Source organism: Falco naumanni, chromosome 20 (genome assembly GCF_017639655.2).
Source record: "Falco naumanni isolate bFalNau1 chromosome 20, bFalNau1.pat, whole genome shotgun sequence".
NCBI lineage: Eukaryota > Metazoa > Chordata > Aves > Falconiformes > Falconidae > Falco > Falco naumanni.
The window spans coordinates 1,577,817-1,596,420 of NC_054073.1; the positions used below are offsets into that span (position 1 = coordinate 1,577,817).

At 66.7% G+C, this 18,604-nt stretch overlaps 2 protein-coding genes across 3 annotated transcripts; both read left to right on the forward strand.

Moving 5' to 3' along the window:
- Nucleotides 1-2,186: 2,186 nt before the first annotated feature.
- Nucleotides 2,187-4,720, forward strand: LOC121099495 (toll-like receptor 2). The gene has a single exon (XM_040618531.1). It carries the CDS (start codon nt 2,200-2,202, stop codon nt 4,621-4,623), a length of 2,424 nt encoding a protein of 807 aa, XP_040474465.1. The 5' UTR covers nt 2,187-2,199; the 3' UTR covers nt 4,624-4,720.
- A 602-nt stretch (nt 4,721-5,322) lies between these two features.
- ITGA10 (integrin subunit alpha 10) lies at nt 5,323-18,338 on the forward strand. Of its 2 annotated transcripts, XM_040618454.1 has the most exons (30): nt 5,323-5,379; nt 7,179-7,290; nt 7,941-8,038; nt 8,158-8,243; nt 8,320-8,434; nt 9,229-9,356; nt 9,891-10,039; nt 10,883-11,033; nt 11,163-11,328; nt 11,429-11,502; nt 11,725-11,869; nt 12,950-13,098; nt 13,187-13,330; nt 13,611-13,814; nt 13,936-14,066; nt 14,320-14,486; nt 15,202-15,344; nt 15,438-15,545; nt 15,632-15,717; nt 15,806-15,947; nt 16,233-16,325; nt 16,398-16,474; nt 16,578-16,661; nt 16,758-16,842; nt 16,927-17,040; nt 17,133-17,228; nt 17,319-17,432; nt 17,541-17,636; nt 17,737-17,850; nt 17,961-18,338. In XM_040618454.1, exons 1-30 carry the CDS (start codon nt 5,328-5,330, stop codon nt 18,024-18,026), a joined length of 3,489 nt encoding a protein of 1,162 aa, XP_040474388.1. In that variant the 5' UTR covers nt 5,323-5,327; the 3' UTR covers nt 18,027-18,338. The 2 variants fall into 2 exon arrangements, with proteins under 2 accessions (XP_040474388.1, XP_040474389.1); XM_040618455.1 differs by lacking the exon at nt 8,158-8,243.
- Nucleotides 18,339-18,604: the final 266 nt, after the last annotated feature.

Below are 18,604 nucleotides of genomic sequence, written 5' to 3' on the forward strand. Positions count from 1 at the left end.
GGGGGTGCTGGGTTGATCTGGGGGGGCCGGACTGGGAGCACTGGGCTGAGCTGGTTGTAATAACTGGGATGGGCTGGATTTGGGGCCGCTGGGATGGGCTGGATTGGGGGCACAGGGAGGCTTGGATTGGGGGCACTGGGGTGGACTGGGAGGGCTGGATTGGGGGCGCTGGGGTGGACTGGGAGGGCTGGATTGGGGGCACAGGGTGGGCTGGGTTGGGGGGCACTGGGGTGGACGGGGAGGGCTGGGTTGGGGGGCACTGGGGTGGACGGGGAGGGCTGGGTTGGGGGGCTGCTGGGGTGGACTGGGAGGGCTGGGTTGGGGCTGCTGGGGTGGACTGGGATGGCCTGGATTGGAGGCGCTGGGGTGGACTGGGATGGCCTGGATTGGAGGCGCTGGGGTGGACTGGGAGGGCTGGGTTGGGGGCGCTGGGATGGACTGGGAGGGTTGGGTTGGGGTGTTAGGGTGGACTGGGGGCACAGGGTGGGGTGGATCGGGGGCGTTGGGGTGGACTGGGAGGGCTGGACTGGGACTGCTGGGCTGGGGGCGCTGAGCCAAACTGGAGGTGCTGGGGCTGAGTTGGGGGGACTGAGCCGGACTAGGGGAGCTGGGCTGGGGGGTCCCAAGCTCCAGCCCCCCCATCCCGCCCCACCGAGGGCTGCCCCCCGGGTGCTGAGCGGGCTCGGGGGGGCTCTGGGGTGCCGGTGGCGGCCGGACTGGGCTGGGCTGGCGGCGGGAATGAGGAAGACTTTGGTACTGGGAGGGTTCTGGGGGGTGGGACGGGGGACGCCCACGCCTCAGTTTCCCCACGTGGGCCCTGGCAGCGGCGCCGTGGGGGGCAACACACCCGCGACACCCATTTTTGGGCCAATTCCAGGTATTTTTCCTTTTTCACGGAAGCGGGGGGGGGGGATTTTTAAGACGAGGCGAAGTGGCCCGGGGGGGGGGGGCTGTGGGTGGCCCGGGGGGGGCTGTGGGTGGCCCGGGGGGGGCTGTGGGTGGCCCGGGGGGGGCTGTACCCCCTCCGGCTTTGCCGCCTGGCCGGGACAAATCCCCAACTGTTTTTCTTTTCCAGTTTCCTGTTTTTTTGTTGGTTTTTGGGTTTTTTTTCCTTCCTGCCCCCCCCCCCCCCAATGAAAACACTCGCACTCACACACCCATGTCGGTGTGTCGCTGCAGCTCGCCTCGCTGCAAAAAAAAAAAAAAAAAAGTGGATTTTTCCTTTTTAAAAATATTTTCTTTATCCGGATTGGAAAATAAAACCCACCTTAAAAATCAGCAGCAAAGCAAAGGGGGGGGGGGGGGGGGGGGCTGAGCCTGGGGGACCCCAGCCCCCCTCCCCCCCCCGCCCCGGCTCAAGGAGGAGGGGGTTGCATTGGGTGCTGGTGCTGGGTTGGGCCCTCGGCCGGTGGGATCTGCTGTCCCAAATCCCACGGGATCTGGTCTGTAAGTCCCCAGGTGGTTGGTCCCTGGGCTGCCCACCCCGAGCTGGTGTAGGAGATCCCTGGGACTTGATCCCTGATCCCCCCCCTGCCCCGGGGTCCAATTCCCCTGGGATGCAGTTCCCGGTCCCCACAGGGTACGGTCCCCGATTCCCCCTGGGATCCACTCCTGTATTCTCTCACCCTGCCCTCAATCCATTTCTTGATCCCTGCGGTGCAGTCTCAGATCCCTGGGATTTGGTCCCTGATCCCCCTAGAATCCAGTTCCCAGCCCCTCTGGGATCTGATCATCAACCTCCCAGGACCAGTCCCTGATCCCCTGTGGATCCCATCCCCAGCCCCCCTCAGATTTTGTCCTCTATCCCCCTGGATCCGTTCCCCTTGGAATCCAGTCCCTGATCCCCTATGGATCCCACCCTCAACCCCCTTAAGATTTTGTCCTCTATCCCCCTGGATCCATTCCCCTTGGAATCCAGTCCCTGATCCCCTTGGAATCCAATCCCCCCCAGGATACAGCTCCTGATCCCCTGGGGATCTAATCCCCAAACCCCCAGAATCCAATCCCACCCCCCACACACCCCCCCAGGGATCAATCCATTCCCCGATCCCCGGCGATCCAGCCCCTCTCTGGGATCCAGTCGTGAGCCCCCAAGGGAGGAATCGCCTCTACCCGTCGGGTCGATCCCGAGGGATCGGGGTGCCCCCGCTGACCCCCCCTCTCCGGCCGCAGGTGGGATGCCCGGGCGTGCCGTGCCGGATGCCGGCGGCGGTTTGGTGCTGGGCGCTGCTGGTGCTGGCGGGGGTGGCAGCGCCGCCGCCGTGCCGCATCGACGCCGCCAACCGGACGGGGCTGTGCCGGGGGCAGGACCTGGCGCTGGTGCCCCCCGGCCTCCCCGCGGCCCTGCGCCACCTCGACCTCTCCTACAACCGCCTGCGGGAGGTGGCGGCGGGCGCCTTCGCCGGCCTGACCCAGCTGCGGCACCTGGACTTGGCCTACAACAACATCTCCCGCATCGCGCCCGACGCCTTCCTCTCCAACCTCCTCCTGGAGCACCTCCGGCTCTTCAACAACTCCCTCGGCTCCATCCCGGCGCCGGCGTTGCGCCCGTTGGCCAACCTGCGTTGGCTGGACATGTCCAACAACCCCTACCGCAGCGCCGCGCTGGACGGCGCCTTCGGGGGGCTGCGGGCGCTGCGGGAGCTGTCGCTGGGGGGGCCGCTGCTGCAGGACATCTCCCGGGGGGACTTCGCCGTCTTGAAGGACACGGCGCTGCGCAAGTTCGCCATCAAGTCGGCCTCCGGCCTGCGGCGCTACGAGGCCGGGGCCTTCTCGTGGCTCAACACCACGGAGCTGTGGTGCGACGTGGCCCTGGACGGCAGCGCGGCGGCTCTGCCCGTGATGCTGCGGGACCTGCGGGGCAAACCCCTCGACTACCTGCGCTTCCGTAACCTCTTCGAGTTCACCTACTACACCGGCGACGCCGACCCCTTCGCCGGCTTGGCCGAGCTGCAGATCACCAAGTTGGTCTTCTACCGGGGCAAGTTCAGCGAGAACCTCCTCCGCTTGGCCCTGCTCAACGTCCAGCGCTCCCGCATCTGTGAATTGGCGCTGGTGGCCATCGACTTCGCCCGCTCGCCGTGGCAGAACGGCTCCAGCGCGGGGGCGGCCGCCCCACGGCTCAACCGCCTTGTGCTGCAGGACATCAGCAACCCCGACATCCTGCGTTTCGACTGGACCTTCACCTGGCTGAGCGGTGTGGCCGCCCTCTCCATCATCAACGTCAACTTCAACTACGTCCCCTGCGACGTGTGGGGGGAGTTGCGTAATGTGAAGACCTTGGACATCTCCGGCAACCGCCTGAGAGACGGTTACATCTACAACCAGCTCTGCCACTACCAGGGGGTCATGCCCAAGCTGGAAAACTTCATTTTGGCTTCCAACCAGCTCCTCAGCCTGGCTGTGGTGGCCACCTTGACCCGGACCTGGCCCCGGCTCACCCGCCTTGACGCCAGCCACAACAGCTTGGGCAGCCTGCAGGAGACGTGCCAATGGAGTCCCACCTTGCGCTGGCTGGCCCTCCACCACAACCAGGTGACGGTGGACACCTTCAGGTGCCTGCCCACCACCCTCGAGTACCTGGACCTCTCCTACTCGCAACTCGACCGCTTGGACATGGACTACTTCAGCCAAAGCCCCCGGCTGCGGGAGCTGCGCTTGAGTGGCAACAAGATCAAGTTCATCCCCTCCGAGTGGAGGTGCCTCCGGCTGGAGGTGCTGGCGATTGACGGCAACTCCTTCGGCATCATCAACCGCGGCTCCTTCGTCAACATGCCACGGCTCGTTAGCCTGGCGGCCGGCAACAACCCCTACCACTGCACCTGTGACCTCTACCTCTTCCTGGAGGAGACGCGGCGATGGGGGCGACCCACCTTGGCTGACTGGCCCCACAACTGGACCTGCTACCACCCCGAGCCTCTGCTGGACACGGCCGTGGCCACCTACACCCCGCGGCCCCTAGAATGCAACGTGCCGGCGCTGGTGACGGTGGCGGTGGCCAGCACGGCGGCGGTGGTGGTGGTGTGCGCCGTGCTCTGCTGGAAGCTGGACGCCGGTTGGTACCTACGAGCCACGTACCGCTTGGTGCGCGCCAGGTACGGCAAGCGGCCGGCGGGCACGGCGCGGCGATGCTCCTACCACGCCTTCATCTCCTACAGCCGCGCTGACGCCGGTTGGGTTCGCCAGGAGCTTCTGCAGCGGTTGGAGAACATGGTGCCACCCTACCGGCTCTGCATCCACGAGCGGGACTTCACGCCGGGCCGCTGGATCATCGAGAACATCGTGGAGAACATCGAGCGGAGCGCCAAGGTCATCTTCATCCTCTCCCGTAGCTTCGTCGACAGCGAGTGGTGCAACTACGAGCTCTACTTCGCCCACCAGCGCGCCGTGGGGCTGGGCAGCGAGGACGTCATCTTGGTGGTCCTGGAGCCCATGGAGGCGCGGGGGCTGCCCCGGCGCTTCGCCCGCCTCCGCGCGCTCTTGGCCACCAGGACCTACCTGGAGTGGCCCCGCGAGCCCCAGCGGCGACCCTTCTTCTGGCTCCAGCTCCGCGGGCTCCTGGGCAGCCCCGGGGGGCTCGAGCCCGCTGCCGGTGAGGAGGTGGCCGTGGGGGCCACCACGTAGCGGTGGCACTGGGGCCACCTGTCCCGCAGGTGGCTTTGGGGCGCTGCTGGGGGGTCCCCACGCAGGGGTAGCTCAGGGGGTGGGGGTTGGCGTGGAGGGGGGGTCCTCTCCGTGGTCCCCCCTGTCTTCTCCAAGGGACGGGAGGTGGGACGGCGCCCAGGAGGTGGCAGTGTCACCCGGAGGACGTGGCCACCCGTGGGCCATGCTGGCAGCGAGGGGGGGGGGGGGGGGGGCAGGCGGGGACCCCCCATCCCCCCTCCCTGCACCCTCAGCCGGGGGTCCCGGTCCCAGCCCCGTCCGTGGGGTTCAGCCCTTCTCGGGGGGCCACCACGGGCCGCGCTTCCCCACTTTGCCAGGAAAATGGGACCCCCCCTTCAGCACCACCCCCACCCCCCAGTGCCCCCCACCCCCCTCCTTCCCCCTCCTCTTATTATTTTTTTTTCCCTGTTTTTCTCTGATTTTTCTCCCATTTTTCCCTTTTCCCCCTAACTCCGTCCCGCCGAAGGAAAAAAAAAAAAAACCAAAAAAAAAAAAACCACCCAAAACCCAAAAAAACCACTGGGGCTGTTTATTTTTAGCAGCCAATTGAAGATGAAGGAGCAGGAAAAAAAATATTAAAAAAAAAAAAAAAAAAGGAAAAAAAAAAAATCTCTCCGGTAGGCAGACAGAGTAACCTTTGAGCCGCTGGCGGGGCCGGGGGGACGATGGCGAGTGGGGGGGGCTGGGGGCTTCTCCCCCCTCTGCTCCTGCTCCCAGGTACCGTCACCCCAACATCCAGGGGGGGTGGGACTAAAGGGGGGGTGGGCTTTTTTGGGGGGGGGTGAAAAGAGGGGTTTTGGGGGCAGTTGGGGATGCTGGAGGGGGGGCGGCGGTGCGTGGGTGCCCCCCCCCCCAGCGGGTTGGGGGGGGGGATGGGGGGGTTTTGGTTGTCACCCCCATTCCCGGGGGGGTGGGTGGCTTTTTTCTGATGGAGGGGGGACCCCAAACCTCCCCTGGGGGGGGCTGGGGCCGGCGTGGAAGGGAGCCGAACCCTGCCAAGAGGAACTTAACAACAAAAACCCAACAATTTGGTGGAAAATCTTAATAATTTGGGGGAAAAAAGGCAAAAATGGGGGGTTTCCCACTGGCCCCAAGGAGGGGAGCTGGGAGCTGGCCCCCGCCCCCCCCCCCCCCCCCCCATCGCCGTCCCATCGGGGTGCCTCCGCCGTGCCCGGCCGGTGGGGAAACTGAGGCAGGGGTGGCCTTGGGTGCCCAGGGCTGGGGGGGGGGGGGGGGGGGGGGCACCATGTGGGTGGTCAGAGGCACCCGCAGCCCCCCTAGGATGGACCCCCCGGCTGGTCCTGTCCTGCCCGGGGCCTCTTGGGGTGCTGGGGGGGGGGGTGCTGTGGGGTGCTGGGTGCTGTGTGGGGTGTTCAGTGCTTCCCCTGGGGTGCTGGGTGCTGGGTTTGGGGTGCTGTACCGGGGGCGCGGGGTGCTGGGTGCCGGGTTTAGGGTGCTGTGGGGTGCTGGGTGCTCTGTTTGGGGTGCTGGGTGCTATGGGGTGCTATGGGGTGCTGGGTTTAGGGGTGCTGGGTTTCGGGTGCTGGGTGCCAGGTTTAGGGTGCTGTGGGGTGCTGGGTGCTATGGGGTGCTGTGGGGTGCCGTGTTTAGGGTGCTGTGGGGTGCTGGGAGCTGGGTTTTGGGTGCTGGGTGCTGTACAGGGGGTGCTGGGTTTGGGGTGCTGTACAGGGGTGTAGGGTGCTGGGTGCCGGGTTTAGGGTGCTGTGGGGTGCTGGGGGGGGGGGGTGCTCAGTGCTTCGTCTGGGGTGCTGGGGGCTGCCTTTGGGGTGCTGGGTTTGGGGTGCTGTGGGGTGCTGGTGCTGTGTGTGGGGTGCTCAGTGCTTCATCTGGGGTGCTGGGTGCTGGGTTTGGGGTGCTGGGTGCTGGGTTTGGGGTGCTGTGGGGTGCTGGGTGCTGTTTGGGTGCTGGGTGCTGCGTTTGGGGTGCTGGGTGCTGTGGGGTGCTCTGTTTGGGGTGCTGGGTGCTGGGTTTGGGGTGCTGGGTTTGGGGTGCTGGGTGCTGTTTGGGTGCTGGGTGCTGGGTTTGGGGTGCTGGGTTCGGGGTGCTGGGTGCTGGGTTCGGGGTGCTGGGTGCTGTGTTCGGGCTGCTGCGCACCATCTGCAGGGTGCTACAACCACACACAGGGTGCTCAGCACCCAGCACTCAGGACCTTCTCCCCCCCCAGGACAGGGGATCCCATCCCCCCCCCCCCCCCCCCCCCATTTCTCTCAGTCTCCCCCCAGGTGGGACCCTGAGCACCCATGGGTGCTGTGCCCACCCAGCCCCCCCCCCCCAACGCTGCTGGGGGTGTGGGGGGCATCATGGGGTCACCCCCCCCCCCCGGGGGTCACATCCAGCCTGGGGGGACCCCTTCCCTCCCCCCCCCCCCCCAGGGTGGGTGCCCCTAGCAGCACCCACCAGCCCAGCTCGGGGGGGGGGGGGGCAGCCCCGTGCCCATGGAGGGGTGTGGGGCGCCGGGGGGTCGTGGGTGCCCCCCCCTCAGGCTGCCCCCCCAGGGCTGTGCGTGGGGTTCAACGTGGACGTGCGGCGCCCGCGGCTGTTCCATGGGCCGGTGGGAGCCCAGTTTGGCTACCGGGTGCTGCAGCGGGCGAGCGGCGGGGAGGGGTGGTGAGTGACCCCGGGGGGCACCGGGACCCCCAGCACCTCCGGGGGGGGGGGGAAACAACGGGGGGGGCACACTGAGGGGGGGGGGGTGGGGAAACTGAGGCAGGGAGGGGGGGCTGAGGGGGGGGGACACTGGGGGGGGGACGTGACTGGGTTTGGGGGGGATGGGGGGGGGCTGGGGGGGGAGGGGCAGAGGTGGGGGGGAGTGGAGCTCCCCCCCCAGTGGTTTCTGGGGTCAGAAATGGGAGTTTAAGGCTCATCATGGGGTTGTGCTTGGGGGGGGAGGGGGAGGGTCCCACGGGAGGGGAAGAGGGTCCTGGGGGGGCAGGGGTGTGAGGGTTCCACGGTGGGGGGGGGGGAGGGTCCCGGGGGGGGGAGGGTTGAGGGTTCCAAAGAGGGGGGGAGTGAGGGTCCCGGGGAGTGTGAGGGTCCCGGGGGGGTATGTGGGGGTCCCGGGGGGGGTGTGAGGGTCCCGGGGGGGGTCCCGGGGGGGCTGGCCAGGCAGCGGGGGCTGGTGGCAGCGCCGTGCCGTGGTGCTGGTGCCACGCTGGCAGGGGGGGGCCAGGGTCTGGCACTGAGCCCCCAGTGGGGTGGGGGGCTGCCCCCAGTGCCCCCCCCCCCCGGGTCCCCTCACGCTGCTGCGTCCCCCCCAGGCTGCTGGTGGGGGCCCCGTGGGACGGTGACCGCCAGGGTGACATCTACAAGTGCCGCGTGGGACCCCCCAACGCCTCCTGCACCAAAGCCAACCTCGGTAGCGCCACAGCCCCCCCCTGCCTTGACCTTTGACCTCCCCGGCTTCGCCCCGGGGGGAGTCACCCCCTGCTGACCCCCCCCATCTCTCTGTCCCCATCCCCCCCGCCCCCCCCCAAGGGTCCGCAGCCCCCTGGCTCGCCCCGCAGCCCGGCCGCGCCGTGCACCTCGGCATGACCCTGCTGGACGCCGGGGACGGCCTCGTGGTGAGCGGGACCCCCGGGGGCGCGGGGGCACGGGGGGGGGGAGGGGGCGTCTGCCAGCCCCTGTGTGTCCCCCCAGGCCTGCGCCCCGCTCTGGTCCCAGGCGTGCGGCACCTCCGTCTTCAGCACCGGCCTCTGCGCACGGCTGGACGGCGACCTGCGCCCCGTGGGGACCATCGCGCCCACGGCACAGCGTGAGTGGGGCGGCCGCCGGCGGTGCCGTGCCGGTGTCGTACTGGTGCCATACCAGTGCCACACCGGTGCCGTGCTAGTGCCACACTGGTGTCATACTGGTGCTACACTGGTGCCATACTGGTGCCACACTGGTACCACACTGGTGTCATACTGCTGCCATACCAGTGCCACACTAGTGCCGTGCTAGTGCCACACTGGTGCCATACTGGTGCTACGCTGGTGCCATACTGGTGCCACACTGGTACCACACTGGTGTCATACTGCTGCCATACCAGTGCCACACTAGTGCCGTGCTGGTGCCACACTGGTGCCGTGCTGGTGCCATACTGGTGCCATGCTGGTGTCGTACTGGTGCCATACTGGTGCTGTGCTGGTGTCACACCGGTGCCACACTGGTGCCGCGCTGGTGCCACACTGGTGCCATACCAGTGCCACACTAGTGCCGTGCTGGTGCCACACTGGTGCCATACTGGTGCCGTGCTGGTGTCACACCGGTGCTGCACTGGTGGCACACTGGTGCCATACCAGTGCCATACTGGTGCCGTGCTGGTGTCACACCAGTGCTGCACTGGTGCCATACTGGTGTCACACCAGTGCCACACTGGTGCTGTGCCTTGGCCCCACCAGTGCTGTGCTGGCAGCACACTGGTGCCATGCTGGTCCCACACCAGTGCTGTGCTGCTGCTTCACCAGTACCATGCTGGTGCCACGCTGGTTCCATGTTGGTTCCATGCCAGTGCCATGCTGGTGCCACACCAGTGCCGCGCCGGTGCCAGCCGTGTCCCCCCTGCAGGCTGCTCCACCTACATGGACATCGTCATCGTCCTGGACGGCTCCAACAGCATCTACCCCTGGTCCGAGGTGCAGAACTTCCTCAGCAACGTCCTCAGCAAGTTCTTCATCGGGCCGGGGCAGATCCAGGTGACGTGGGACCGCCGGGGGGGGGGTGGGGTGTCCCCAGGGTGGTGCTGGGGTCCCCAGGGTGACGCCGTGCCCAGGGCAAGGTCATGGGGTGATGCCATCTGCAGGGCCCTGCCATTGTCCCCAGGGTGATGGTGGTGTCCCCGTGGCAATGCCACCCCCGGGGTGACCCCCCTTGTCCCCAAGGCGATGACCTCCTGCCCGGGGTGCCCCCTGGGTGATGCCACCATCCCTGGGGTGACCCCCCTTGTCCCCAAGGGTGATGCCCTCATCCCCTGGGGTGCCCCCCAGGACAATGCCATCATCCCTGGGCTGCTCTCACTTGTCCCCAAGGGTGATGCCACCATCCCCGGGGTGACCCCCCTTGTCCCCAGGGTGATGCCCTCATCCCCCGGGGTGCCCCCAGGACAATGCCATCATCCCTGGGGTGATGCTGCTGTCCCCAGGGTGATGCCCTCCTGCCCGGGGTGCCCCCCAGGGTGACGCCAGCCGGGGGCGGTGGTGGGGAGGGGGCTGACCCCCGCCCCACGGCAGGTGGGGGTGCTGCAGTACGGGGAGCGGGCTGTGCACGAGTGGGACCTGGGCCGGTACCGGACGGCGCAGGAGGTGGTGGAGGCGGCCAAGAACATCAGCCGGCAGGAGGGGAGGGAGACGCGCACGGCCTTCGCCATCCACCGGGCATGGTGCGTGCGGGGTCAAGGGCGGGTCAAGGGCAGGGGCTGGGATGGGGAGGGGGCCGAGAGCGGGGTTGGGATTGGGATTGGGTCAGGATTGGGGCTGGGACGATGGTGGAGATCTGGATTGGGGTTGGGATCAAGGTCAGGGTCAAGACTGGGATCAAGGTTGGGGTGAGGATCAGGGTCAAGGTCAAGATTTGTGTAAGGGTCGGGATCAGGATCGGGAGCGGGATCGGGAGCGGGAGCGGGATCAGGATGGGGGTCAGGGTCAAGGTTGGGATTGAGGTGAGGATCAGGGTCAAGATCAAGACTGGGATTGGGAGCAGGGTCAGGGCCGGGATTGGGGTTGGGATTAGGATCAGGATCAGGGTCAGGGTTGGAACTGGGATCAGGATCGGCGTTGGGATTAGGAGCGTGGTCAAGTTTGGGATTGAGGTCAGGGTCAAGATTGTGATCAGGATCAGGGTCGGGATTGAGGTGAGGATCAGGGTCAAGATCAAGATTGGGGTTGGGATTGGGAGCGGGATCGGGTTGGGATTGGGAGCAGGGTCAGGGTTGGGTTGGGTTTGGGATCAGGTTTTGGATTAGGATCAGGGTCAGGGTTGGAACTGGGATCAGGGTCAGGATCAGGGTTGGGATTGGGAACAGGATCAGGGTCAAGATTGGGATCAGGGTTGGGGTTGGGATTGAAGTGAAGATCAGGGTCAAGATCAAGATTGGGGTTGGGATTGGGAGCAGAGTCAGGGTCGGGATTGGGGTTGGGATCAGTTTTGGGATCAGGATCTGGTCAGGGTTGGGATTGGGGTCAGGGTCAGGACTGGGATCAGCCTCACGCCGCCCCTCTGGCAGCACGGAAGCCTTCAGCCCCGAGCGGGGCGGGCGGGCAGATGCCACCCGGCTGATGATCGTGGTGACGGACGGCGAGTCCCACGATGGTGAGGAGCTGCCCGAGGCGCTGGCGGAGTGCGAGAAGCGCAACGTCACCCGCTACGCCATCGCGGTGAGCGCCCCGCCACCCGTGCCTCACTTTCCCCATTGCTGCTCTGTGCCGTGCCGGGCTGGGGAACCATCCCGGCTGTGCTGGGGGCAGGATCTGACCCTCAGACGATGCTGGGCCCCCTCTCCCCAGGTGCTGGGGCACTACCTCCGTCGGCAGCAGGACCCCGAGGATTTCATCCGCGAGATCAAGTACATCGCCAGCGACCCGGACGAGAAGTATTTCTTCAACGTCAGCGACGAGGCCGCCCTCAACGACATCGTGGACGCGTTGGGTGACCGCATCTTCAGCCTGGAAGGTGCCGTGGGGCTGGGGCCGGGGCTGGACCCCGGGAAGGGCCGCAGGGAAAACAGCTGGAGCCACATCTGGAGGAATCCCATCTGCTTCCCCCTCCCCAGGCACCCACGGCTACAACGAGAGCTCCTTCCAGCTGGAGATGTCCCAGATCGGCTTCTCCATCCACCTCCTGGAGGTGAGGCTGCGGGATGGGCAGGATGCGGCCCGGGGGGGGGCGGGGGGGGCTTTGCAGAAGTGGAAAATAATCCTCAGCCTGTGGAGGGGTGGTGTCCTGGGCTGGGCTGGTGACATTCTGGGGGGGGTTGGGGACAATGAGGCACCGCCAGTCACGCGGTGTCCTCGAGGCGGGTGACACGTGCCTCCTGCCGAGCTCCCATCCCGATCCGTTCCGCGCCAGGACGGGATCCTCTTCGGCACGGTGGGAGCCTACGACTGGGACGGGGCGGTGCTGGAGGAGAGCCGGCGCGGCCGCATCATCCCGCCCCGGCAGGCCCTGGAGAAGGAATTCCCGCTGGAGCTGAAGAATCACGCGGCTTATTTGGGTACGGAGGGATGTCCTGGAGATTTGGGAGGAACTGGGATGCTCCGTGTCCTGGAGATTTGGGATGAACCAGGGATGCTCCGTGTCCTGGAGATTTGGGATGAACCAGGGATGCTCCGTGTCCTGGAGATTTGGGATGAACCAGGGATGCTCCGTGTCCTGGAGATTTGGGATGAACCAGGGATGCTCCGTGTCCTGGAGATTTGGGATGAACCAGGGATGCTCTATGTCCTGGAGATTTAGGACAAACTGGGGATGCTCTGTGTCCTGGAGATAGAAGGTCAACCAGGGATGCCCCGTGTCCTGGAGATTTGGGATGAACTGGGCGTGCTCCATGTCCTGGAGATTTAGGATGAACTGGGCGTGCTCCATGTCCTGGAGATTTGGGATGAACCAGGGATGCTCCGTGTCCGAGAGATTTGGGATGAACAGGGATGCTCTGTGTCCTGGTGATTTAGAACAAACTGGGGATGCTCCATGTCCTGGAGATGCGTGGCAAATGGAATATCATTGGCAACTGAGGGATGCTTGGTACCTAGGGATGCTCAGTGCCCTGGGCTGCTCAGCGCCCCAGGGATGCTGGACAAACTGGGGATGCTTGGTACCCTGGGGATGCTCAGTGTTCTGGAGATGCTGGACAAACCAGGGATGCTCAGGGATGCAGGGCAAACAGGGGATGCTCAGTGCCCTGGGGATGCTGGGCAAACGGAGGATGCTCAGGGATACAGGGTACAGCAGGGATGCTCAGTGCCCTGGGGATGCTGGGCAAACGGAGGATGCTCAGGGATACAGGGTACAGCAGGGATGCTTAGTGCCCTGGGGATGCTGGGCAAACGGAGGATGCTCAGGGATACAGGGTACAGCAGGGATGCTCAGTGTCCTGGGGATGCTCAGTGCCCTGGGGATACAGGGCACAGCAGGGATGCTCAGTGTCCTGGGGATGCTGGGCAAACGGGTGTTGCTCAGGGATGCAGGGCACAACAGGGACACTCAGTGCCCTGGGGACACAGGGTGACCAAGGACTGGCACCGCTGGCACCAGGGATTTTCCCTGCCGTTGATCCCGGGCTCTCCCACCCCAGGTTACGCTGTCTCCTCGCTGCGGCTGCCCGGTGGGCAGCACCTGTATGTGGCCGGAGCCCCTCGCTTCCAGCACAAGGGCAAGGTCATCCTCTTCCAGATGGCCACCACGGGCACCCTGACTGTGGCCCAGGCACTGATGGGGGAGCAGGTAGGGCCTGCTGGGGGCGGGGCTGGGAGGCCATGGGAGGGGGCTGCCGGCAGCCCCCAGCCTCACACAGCTCTGCTGTGACCCACAGATCGGCTCCTACTTCGGCAGCGAGGTGTGCGCCCTGGACGTGGACGGTGACGGTGTCACCGACGTGCTGCTGGTGGCAGCTCCCATGTACCTGGGTGCCCAGAACAGGGAGACAGGGCGGGTGTACCTCTACAGCGTGGGGCAGGTGAGGGGCTGGGGGGGTGGGATGCACCGGGGGGGCTGGGGTGGGATGCGGTGGGTCAGGGGACACCACAGCGTGGGGGGGAATGGGGTGGGATTGGGGTGGTGTGGCTGGGGTGGGGGGGACAAAGCAGGGTCTGGGAGATGCAGCGGGGCCAGGAGGGGGACACAGCCCAGGGGACCCCCTTGTGCTCCCCTCCCCCACCTCCCGAGGCTCATGGAGGGAGCACACGGGGTGGCATCCAGCACTGTGGGGTACCAAGGGCTGCCCTGCGCCCCCCCAGCGGCTCCTGGCCCCCGCCGGCACCCTGCACACCGACAAGAAGCCGCAGGACTCCCGGTTCGGCTACGCGTTGGCCGCCGTGCCGGACCTCAACCACGATGGCTTCAGTGACGTGGTGGTGGGGGCTCCGCTGGAGGACGGGCACCGTGGGGCCATCTACATCTACCACGGCGCCCCAGGCACCCTCCTGCCCCATTACAAGCAGGTGAGATGGGACCGGGGGGGGCTGGGGGGCTGGCTGCCACCCGGGGAGCTCCGTTGGGTTGAGCACAACCTTATACGAGACAGCAGCGAAGCCACCGCTCGCCCTGCTCTCGCCTCCGCAGCGCATCGAGGGGGCGGCGCTGGGGGCGACCCTCAGTTATTTCGGGCGCAGCGTGGACGGGCAGCTGGACCTGGATGGGGACGGGCTGGTGGACCTGGCCGTGGGGGCGCAGGGGGTGGCCGTGCTGCTGCGGTGAGTCCTGGGGGTGGGGACAGGCGGAGGGGGACAGCTCGGGGCCACCGCGTGCCACTTGGCTCAGCCCCGCCTGGCGGGATGCTCTCGGGATTCTGGACCCCCTCGTGCCTCAGTTTCCCCTTGCAATGAGGAGGAGACCCTGGGGGTGGGGCAGGGATGGGTGTCACGGTCGCCATGGGCATCCTGGTGGGATTCAGGGGACACAATGTGTGTGTCCCCCAGGGGTGTGACGCTGTCCCCTTGCTTCCAGTTCCCGCCAGATTGTCCAGGTCAACACGTCGCTGACGGTGGAGCCACCAGCCATCAACGTCATCCAGAAGAACTGCCGGCGCAGCGGCACCGGCGCCGTCTGCCTCCGGGCCAGGGTCTGCTTCCGCACCGGGACCCGAGCCCGGGGCCAGCGGGACAGGGACATCGGTGAGTGCTGGGGGACCGGGGGGACACCTGGCCCTGGAGCACCCTGGGGTGGCCCTGCAGCATCCCGGTGTGTCTCCAGAGCATCCCCGCGGTGTTTCCAGGGTGTCACTGGAGAAGCCATGTACTGGTCCTGGAGCATCTCCAGGGCTTCCCTGGAGCATCCCTGGGGTGTCCCTTGAATGTCCATGGAGCATCCCTGGGGTGTCCCCTGGATGTCTCTGGAGCATCCCTAGAGCATCTCTGGGGTGTCCCCTAAATGTCCCTGGAGCTTCCCTGGGGTGTCCCCTGGATGTCCCTGGAGCATTCCTAGAGCATCCCTGGGGTGTCCCCTAAATGTCCTTGGAGTATCCCTATGCCACACCTGGAGCATCCCTGGGGTGTCCCCTGGATGTCCCTGGAGCATCCCTGGAGCATCCCTAGAGCATCCCTGGGGTGTCCCCTAAATGTCCTTGGAGTATCCCTATGCCACACCTGGAGCATCCCTGGGGTGTCCCCGGATGTCCCTGGAGCATCCCTAGAGCATCCCTGGGGTGTCCCCTAAATGTCCCTGGAGCTTCCCTGGGGTGTCCCCTGGATGTCCCTGGAGCATCCCTAGAGCATCCCTTGGGTGTCCCCTGGATGTCCCTGGAGCACCCATATGCCACCCCCGGAGCCTCCCTGGGCGCCCCCCACCCCGCGGGTGGCCCGGGCGCTGACACCCCGTCCTCGTCCCCAGCTCTCCGGTACAACGTGTCCCTGGAGGAGCGGGCAGCGGGTGCTCGCGCCGCCTTCGACTCAGGCGCCCGGCGGCTGCTCCAGCGGCGCCTGGAGCTCTCTCTGGGGCGGCAGAGCTGCCTCCGCTTCCCCTTCCACGTCCTGGTGAGCCACGGTGGGACCCCTCCCTGGGACACGGGGGGGCTTTTCCCACCCCCAGCAGCGCTGGAGGCTGATGGGGACCCCTCCCCCCCCCAGGACACCACAGACTATCTGCGCCCCCTCAGCATCACGGTGAGGTTGGCCATGGCTGAAGCCACGGGGCCGGTGCTGGATGAGACGTCCCCCACCACCGTCCGGAAACTGGTGGGTGCTGGAGGGGGGGTGGCAGCTCCAACCCCCGCCCCCCCCCCAGTGCTCTCAGCACCAGGATCACACCCGGCTCCTTCCAGATCCCCTTCTTCAAGGACTGTGGGGAGGACGACGAGTGTGTCACGGACCTGGTGCTCAGGGCCACCATGAACATCGCGGGCTCCAGGTATGGGGTGTCCCCAGGGTGTCCCCAGAGCTGAGCTGTGTGCTGGGAGCCCCCAGGACCGTAACCCCCCCCCCCCCCGGTGCTGCAGGCAGAGCCCCCACGTCCTGCGCAAGGGCAGGAGGAAGGTGCTGGTCGAGGTGCTGCTGGAGAACAAGAAGGAGAACGCCTACAACGCCAGCCTGCTCCTCCGCTTCTCCAGCAACCTCCACTTCTCCAGCCTCGTGCTCCAGGTACGGCGCCATCGGGGGGTCCCCCAGACCTGTGCGGACCCCCCCAAACCATACTGGTCCTTCCAGCCCTGTATCGACCCACCAGCCCATCCCCAGGACAAAGAGTGGGGTCTCTCCAGGCTTGAGTAGACCCTCCAGCCCCCCCTTATCACTAACCCATCCCTGGTGGGACACGGCGGGGGGGCATCAAGGCCCCATGTGAGTCCCCCAACCCATCCCAGGTGGGGGTCTGTGGGCCCCCATGAGCCACCCACCTCCCGTGGGTGATGTCCCCCCTCTCCCCAGGACACCAGCCCGGTGAAGCTGGAGTGCACAGCGCTGGCTGGTCACCGCCGGCTCTGCAGCGTTGGCTACCCCGTCTTCCGTGCACTGGCCAAGGTAGGGGAGTGGGACCCCCCTGGGACCCCCCTGGTCACCCACCCCACCGCTGACAGCCCCACTTGCCCTCAGGTCTCCTTCACCCTGGAGCTGGAGTTCAGCTGCTCCCTCCTCCTCGGCCAAGCCGAGGTCGCCCTCCAGGCCAGCAGGTAGGGGCGAGGCAGGGGGCTGCACGCCATGGGGGGCTGCAGAGGGGTGGCGGGGGTCTCGGGGTCCTCCTGAGCTCCCCACGGCCGCCTCCCCCCCCTGCAGTGACAGCACCGAGGTGACACCAGAGGACAATGTGGTCCAGCTTTCCGTCCCCATCCTCTACGAGCCCGACCTCTTCCTCTCCAGGTAGGACTGGGGGGAGCGGGGCAAAGATTGGGGGGGGGCTTCAGGGGGCTGGGGGGCGGAGGTGGGGCAGGATCCGACCCCCCTCCCATCCCGCAGTGATGCCAACCTGCACCGCTATGAGGTTCACCCGCTCGGCACCTTCCCCCACGGCCCCGGCCCCGAATTCAAGACCACGGTGAAGGTGAGGAGATACGGGGGGGCAGGGGTCCTGGCGGGGGGTGCGGGGTGGGGAGGGGGGTCCTGGCTCACCCCGCTCTCCCTCCAGGTGCAGAATTTTGGGTGCTACCCCGTCCGAAACGTCACCCTCCGCATGGCCCTGCCAGCCCTGGGCTACCGCCGTGCCACCTTCCTCTCCGTCACGCGTGTCCTGGCTGACAACGTGAGTCCCTCGCCCTCACTGGGGGCTCTGAGGGGGTCCCTGCGCCCCCCCCCAGTGCTGAACCCAGCTCCTCTTCCCCCCCCCCCCCCCAGGCTACCTGCGTGCTGCAGACCCCCCCCGAGGAGCCGCGGCAGCGGGGCACGGTGGTCCCTGTGCACCCTGAGGACCTCCTGCACGTGGACAGGCTGGTGAGCATCGCCGTGACACCCCCCGAGCTGGGGTTTGGGGGGGGGCTGGGGGGGTCCCCACAGTGTCACCCCATGGTTTTACCCCCGTAGGACTGCGGCAATGCCTGGTGCCAGGAGCTGAGCTGCCGGCTGGGGCGGCTGGATCGCGGCGGGGAGGTCTCCATCCACGTCCTCCGCACCATCCACAACGACTTCTTCCGCGGGGTGAGGAGGGGAGGGGGCGCTGGGGAAGGGTGACATCCCCCCCCCCCCCCCCCCACGCTCCAGCCAGGGGCAGAACAGGGCTTGAAGCCCCCCTTTCCCCCTCCCCAGGCTAAATTCAGGAGCGTGAAGGTCGTCAGCACAGCCTGGCTGGGGGTCCCAGGGAGCAGCGTGCTGGTGCTGGAGGAGGGGGCACATCGGAGGGAGGTAGGAGCCCACCCCCGACCCCTCCCCCATTGTGGGGACACCCCCATCCCTGCTTGCTTCCCAGAGACTCCCGTCTTTTATGGTTCTTTTTTCCCTGCAGACGGTGCTTGAAATCATCCAGGGGAAGCGGGTGCCCATCTCCCTCTGGATCCTGGTGGGCAGCATCCTGGGGGGGCTGCTCCTCCTGGCGCTGATCATCTTCTGCCTGTGGAAGGTGAGAGTGGGGCTGGGCTCAGCTCTGGGGGAGGGGGACAACAGCGGGGGACGGGGGGGGCTCTGTCTGCCGTCCGCATGCCCCCCTCCATCCTCTCCCTCTTGCCCCAGCTGGGCTTCTTCACCCGCAAGAAGCTCCCCAAGGAGGAGGAGGAGGAGGAGAAGGAGGAGCAGTGAGGGCAGGCGGTGGCCCCTCGAGCCCAGCACCGTCAGGAAGGGACGTGTCCCTTCCCCACCCTTGGGGACAGCCAGGGGCTCGGGACTCTGCCACCCCCCCTGCCTCAGCTCCATCCTTGCGGAGGGCGATGCCTCCGCGGGGGCTGGATTGTGCTGGCACGTGGATGCAGCCAGGTGAGGTCGGGGTCCGGCGTTGGGGTGAAGGAGCCCCCCAGGTTTGACCCGAAGGACTTTGGGGTGGTTGTGGAGTGGGGAAAGGGGGAAGCAACCGGGCTGAAACCAGCAGCTCCACCAATAAAGCTCAGCCCCATGGAGATGCTCGAGCGTGTGGTACCCGCCGCCGCGCTCTGCCCGCATCCCTGGCGCCGCCAATGCTTGGGGATGCTCCAGGAGTAGAAACAATTCCCGCTCCCAGAAAAAGCACCGGAACACTCCGGAGTGAGTTCAGATTTCCAGGAAATAGAAAGGGAGGGGGGGGGGAGGCTTGTGGGGCCGCTGGATGCCCCAAACCCTGGTCCCTTCAGCCCCACACGCCATCCTGCCGGCAGAGCTGCGACCCCTCGGCGCCCAGGGAAGCA

What these genes read in the sequence shown, in the direction of transcription:
- LOC121099495 (XM_040618531.1), top strand. Translation starts at nt 2,200, where the DNA reads ATGCCGGCGGCGGTTTGGTGCTGGGCGCTGCTGGTGCTGGCGGGGGTG.
- ITGA10 (XM_040618454.1), top strand. Translation starts at nt 5,328, where the DNA reads ATGGCGAGTGGGGGGGGCTGGGGGCTTCTCCCCCCTCTGCTCCTGCTC. An exon ending in CTGCACCAAAGCCAACCTCG is followed by an intron (nt 8,039 to 8,157) that starts GTAGCGCCACAG and finishes CCCCCCCCCAAG; the next exon opens with GGTCCGCAGCCCCCTGGCTC. An exon ending in AATTCAAGACCACGGTGAAG is followed by an intron (nt 16,843 to 16,926) that starts GTGAGGAGATAC and finishes CTCTCCCTCCAG; the next exon opens with GTGCAGAATTTTGGGTGCTA.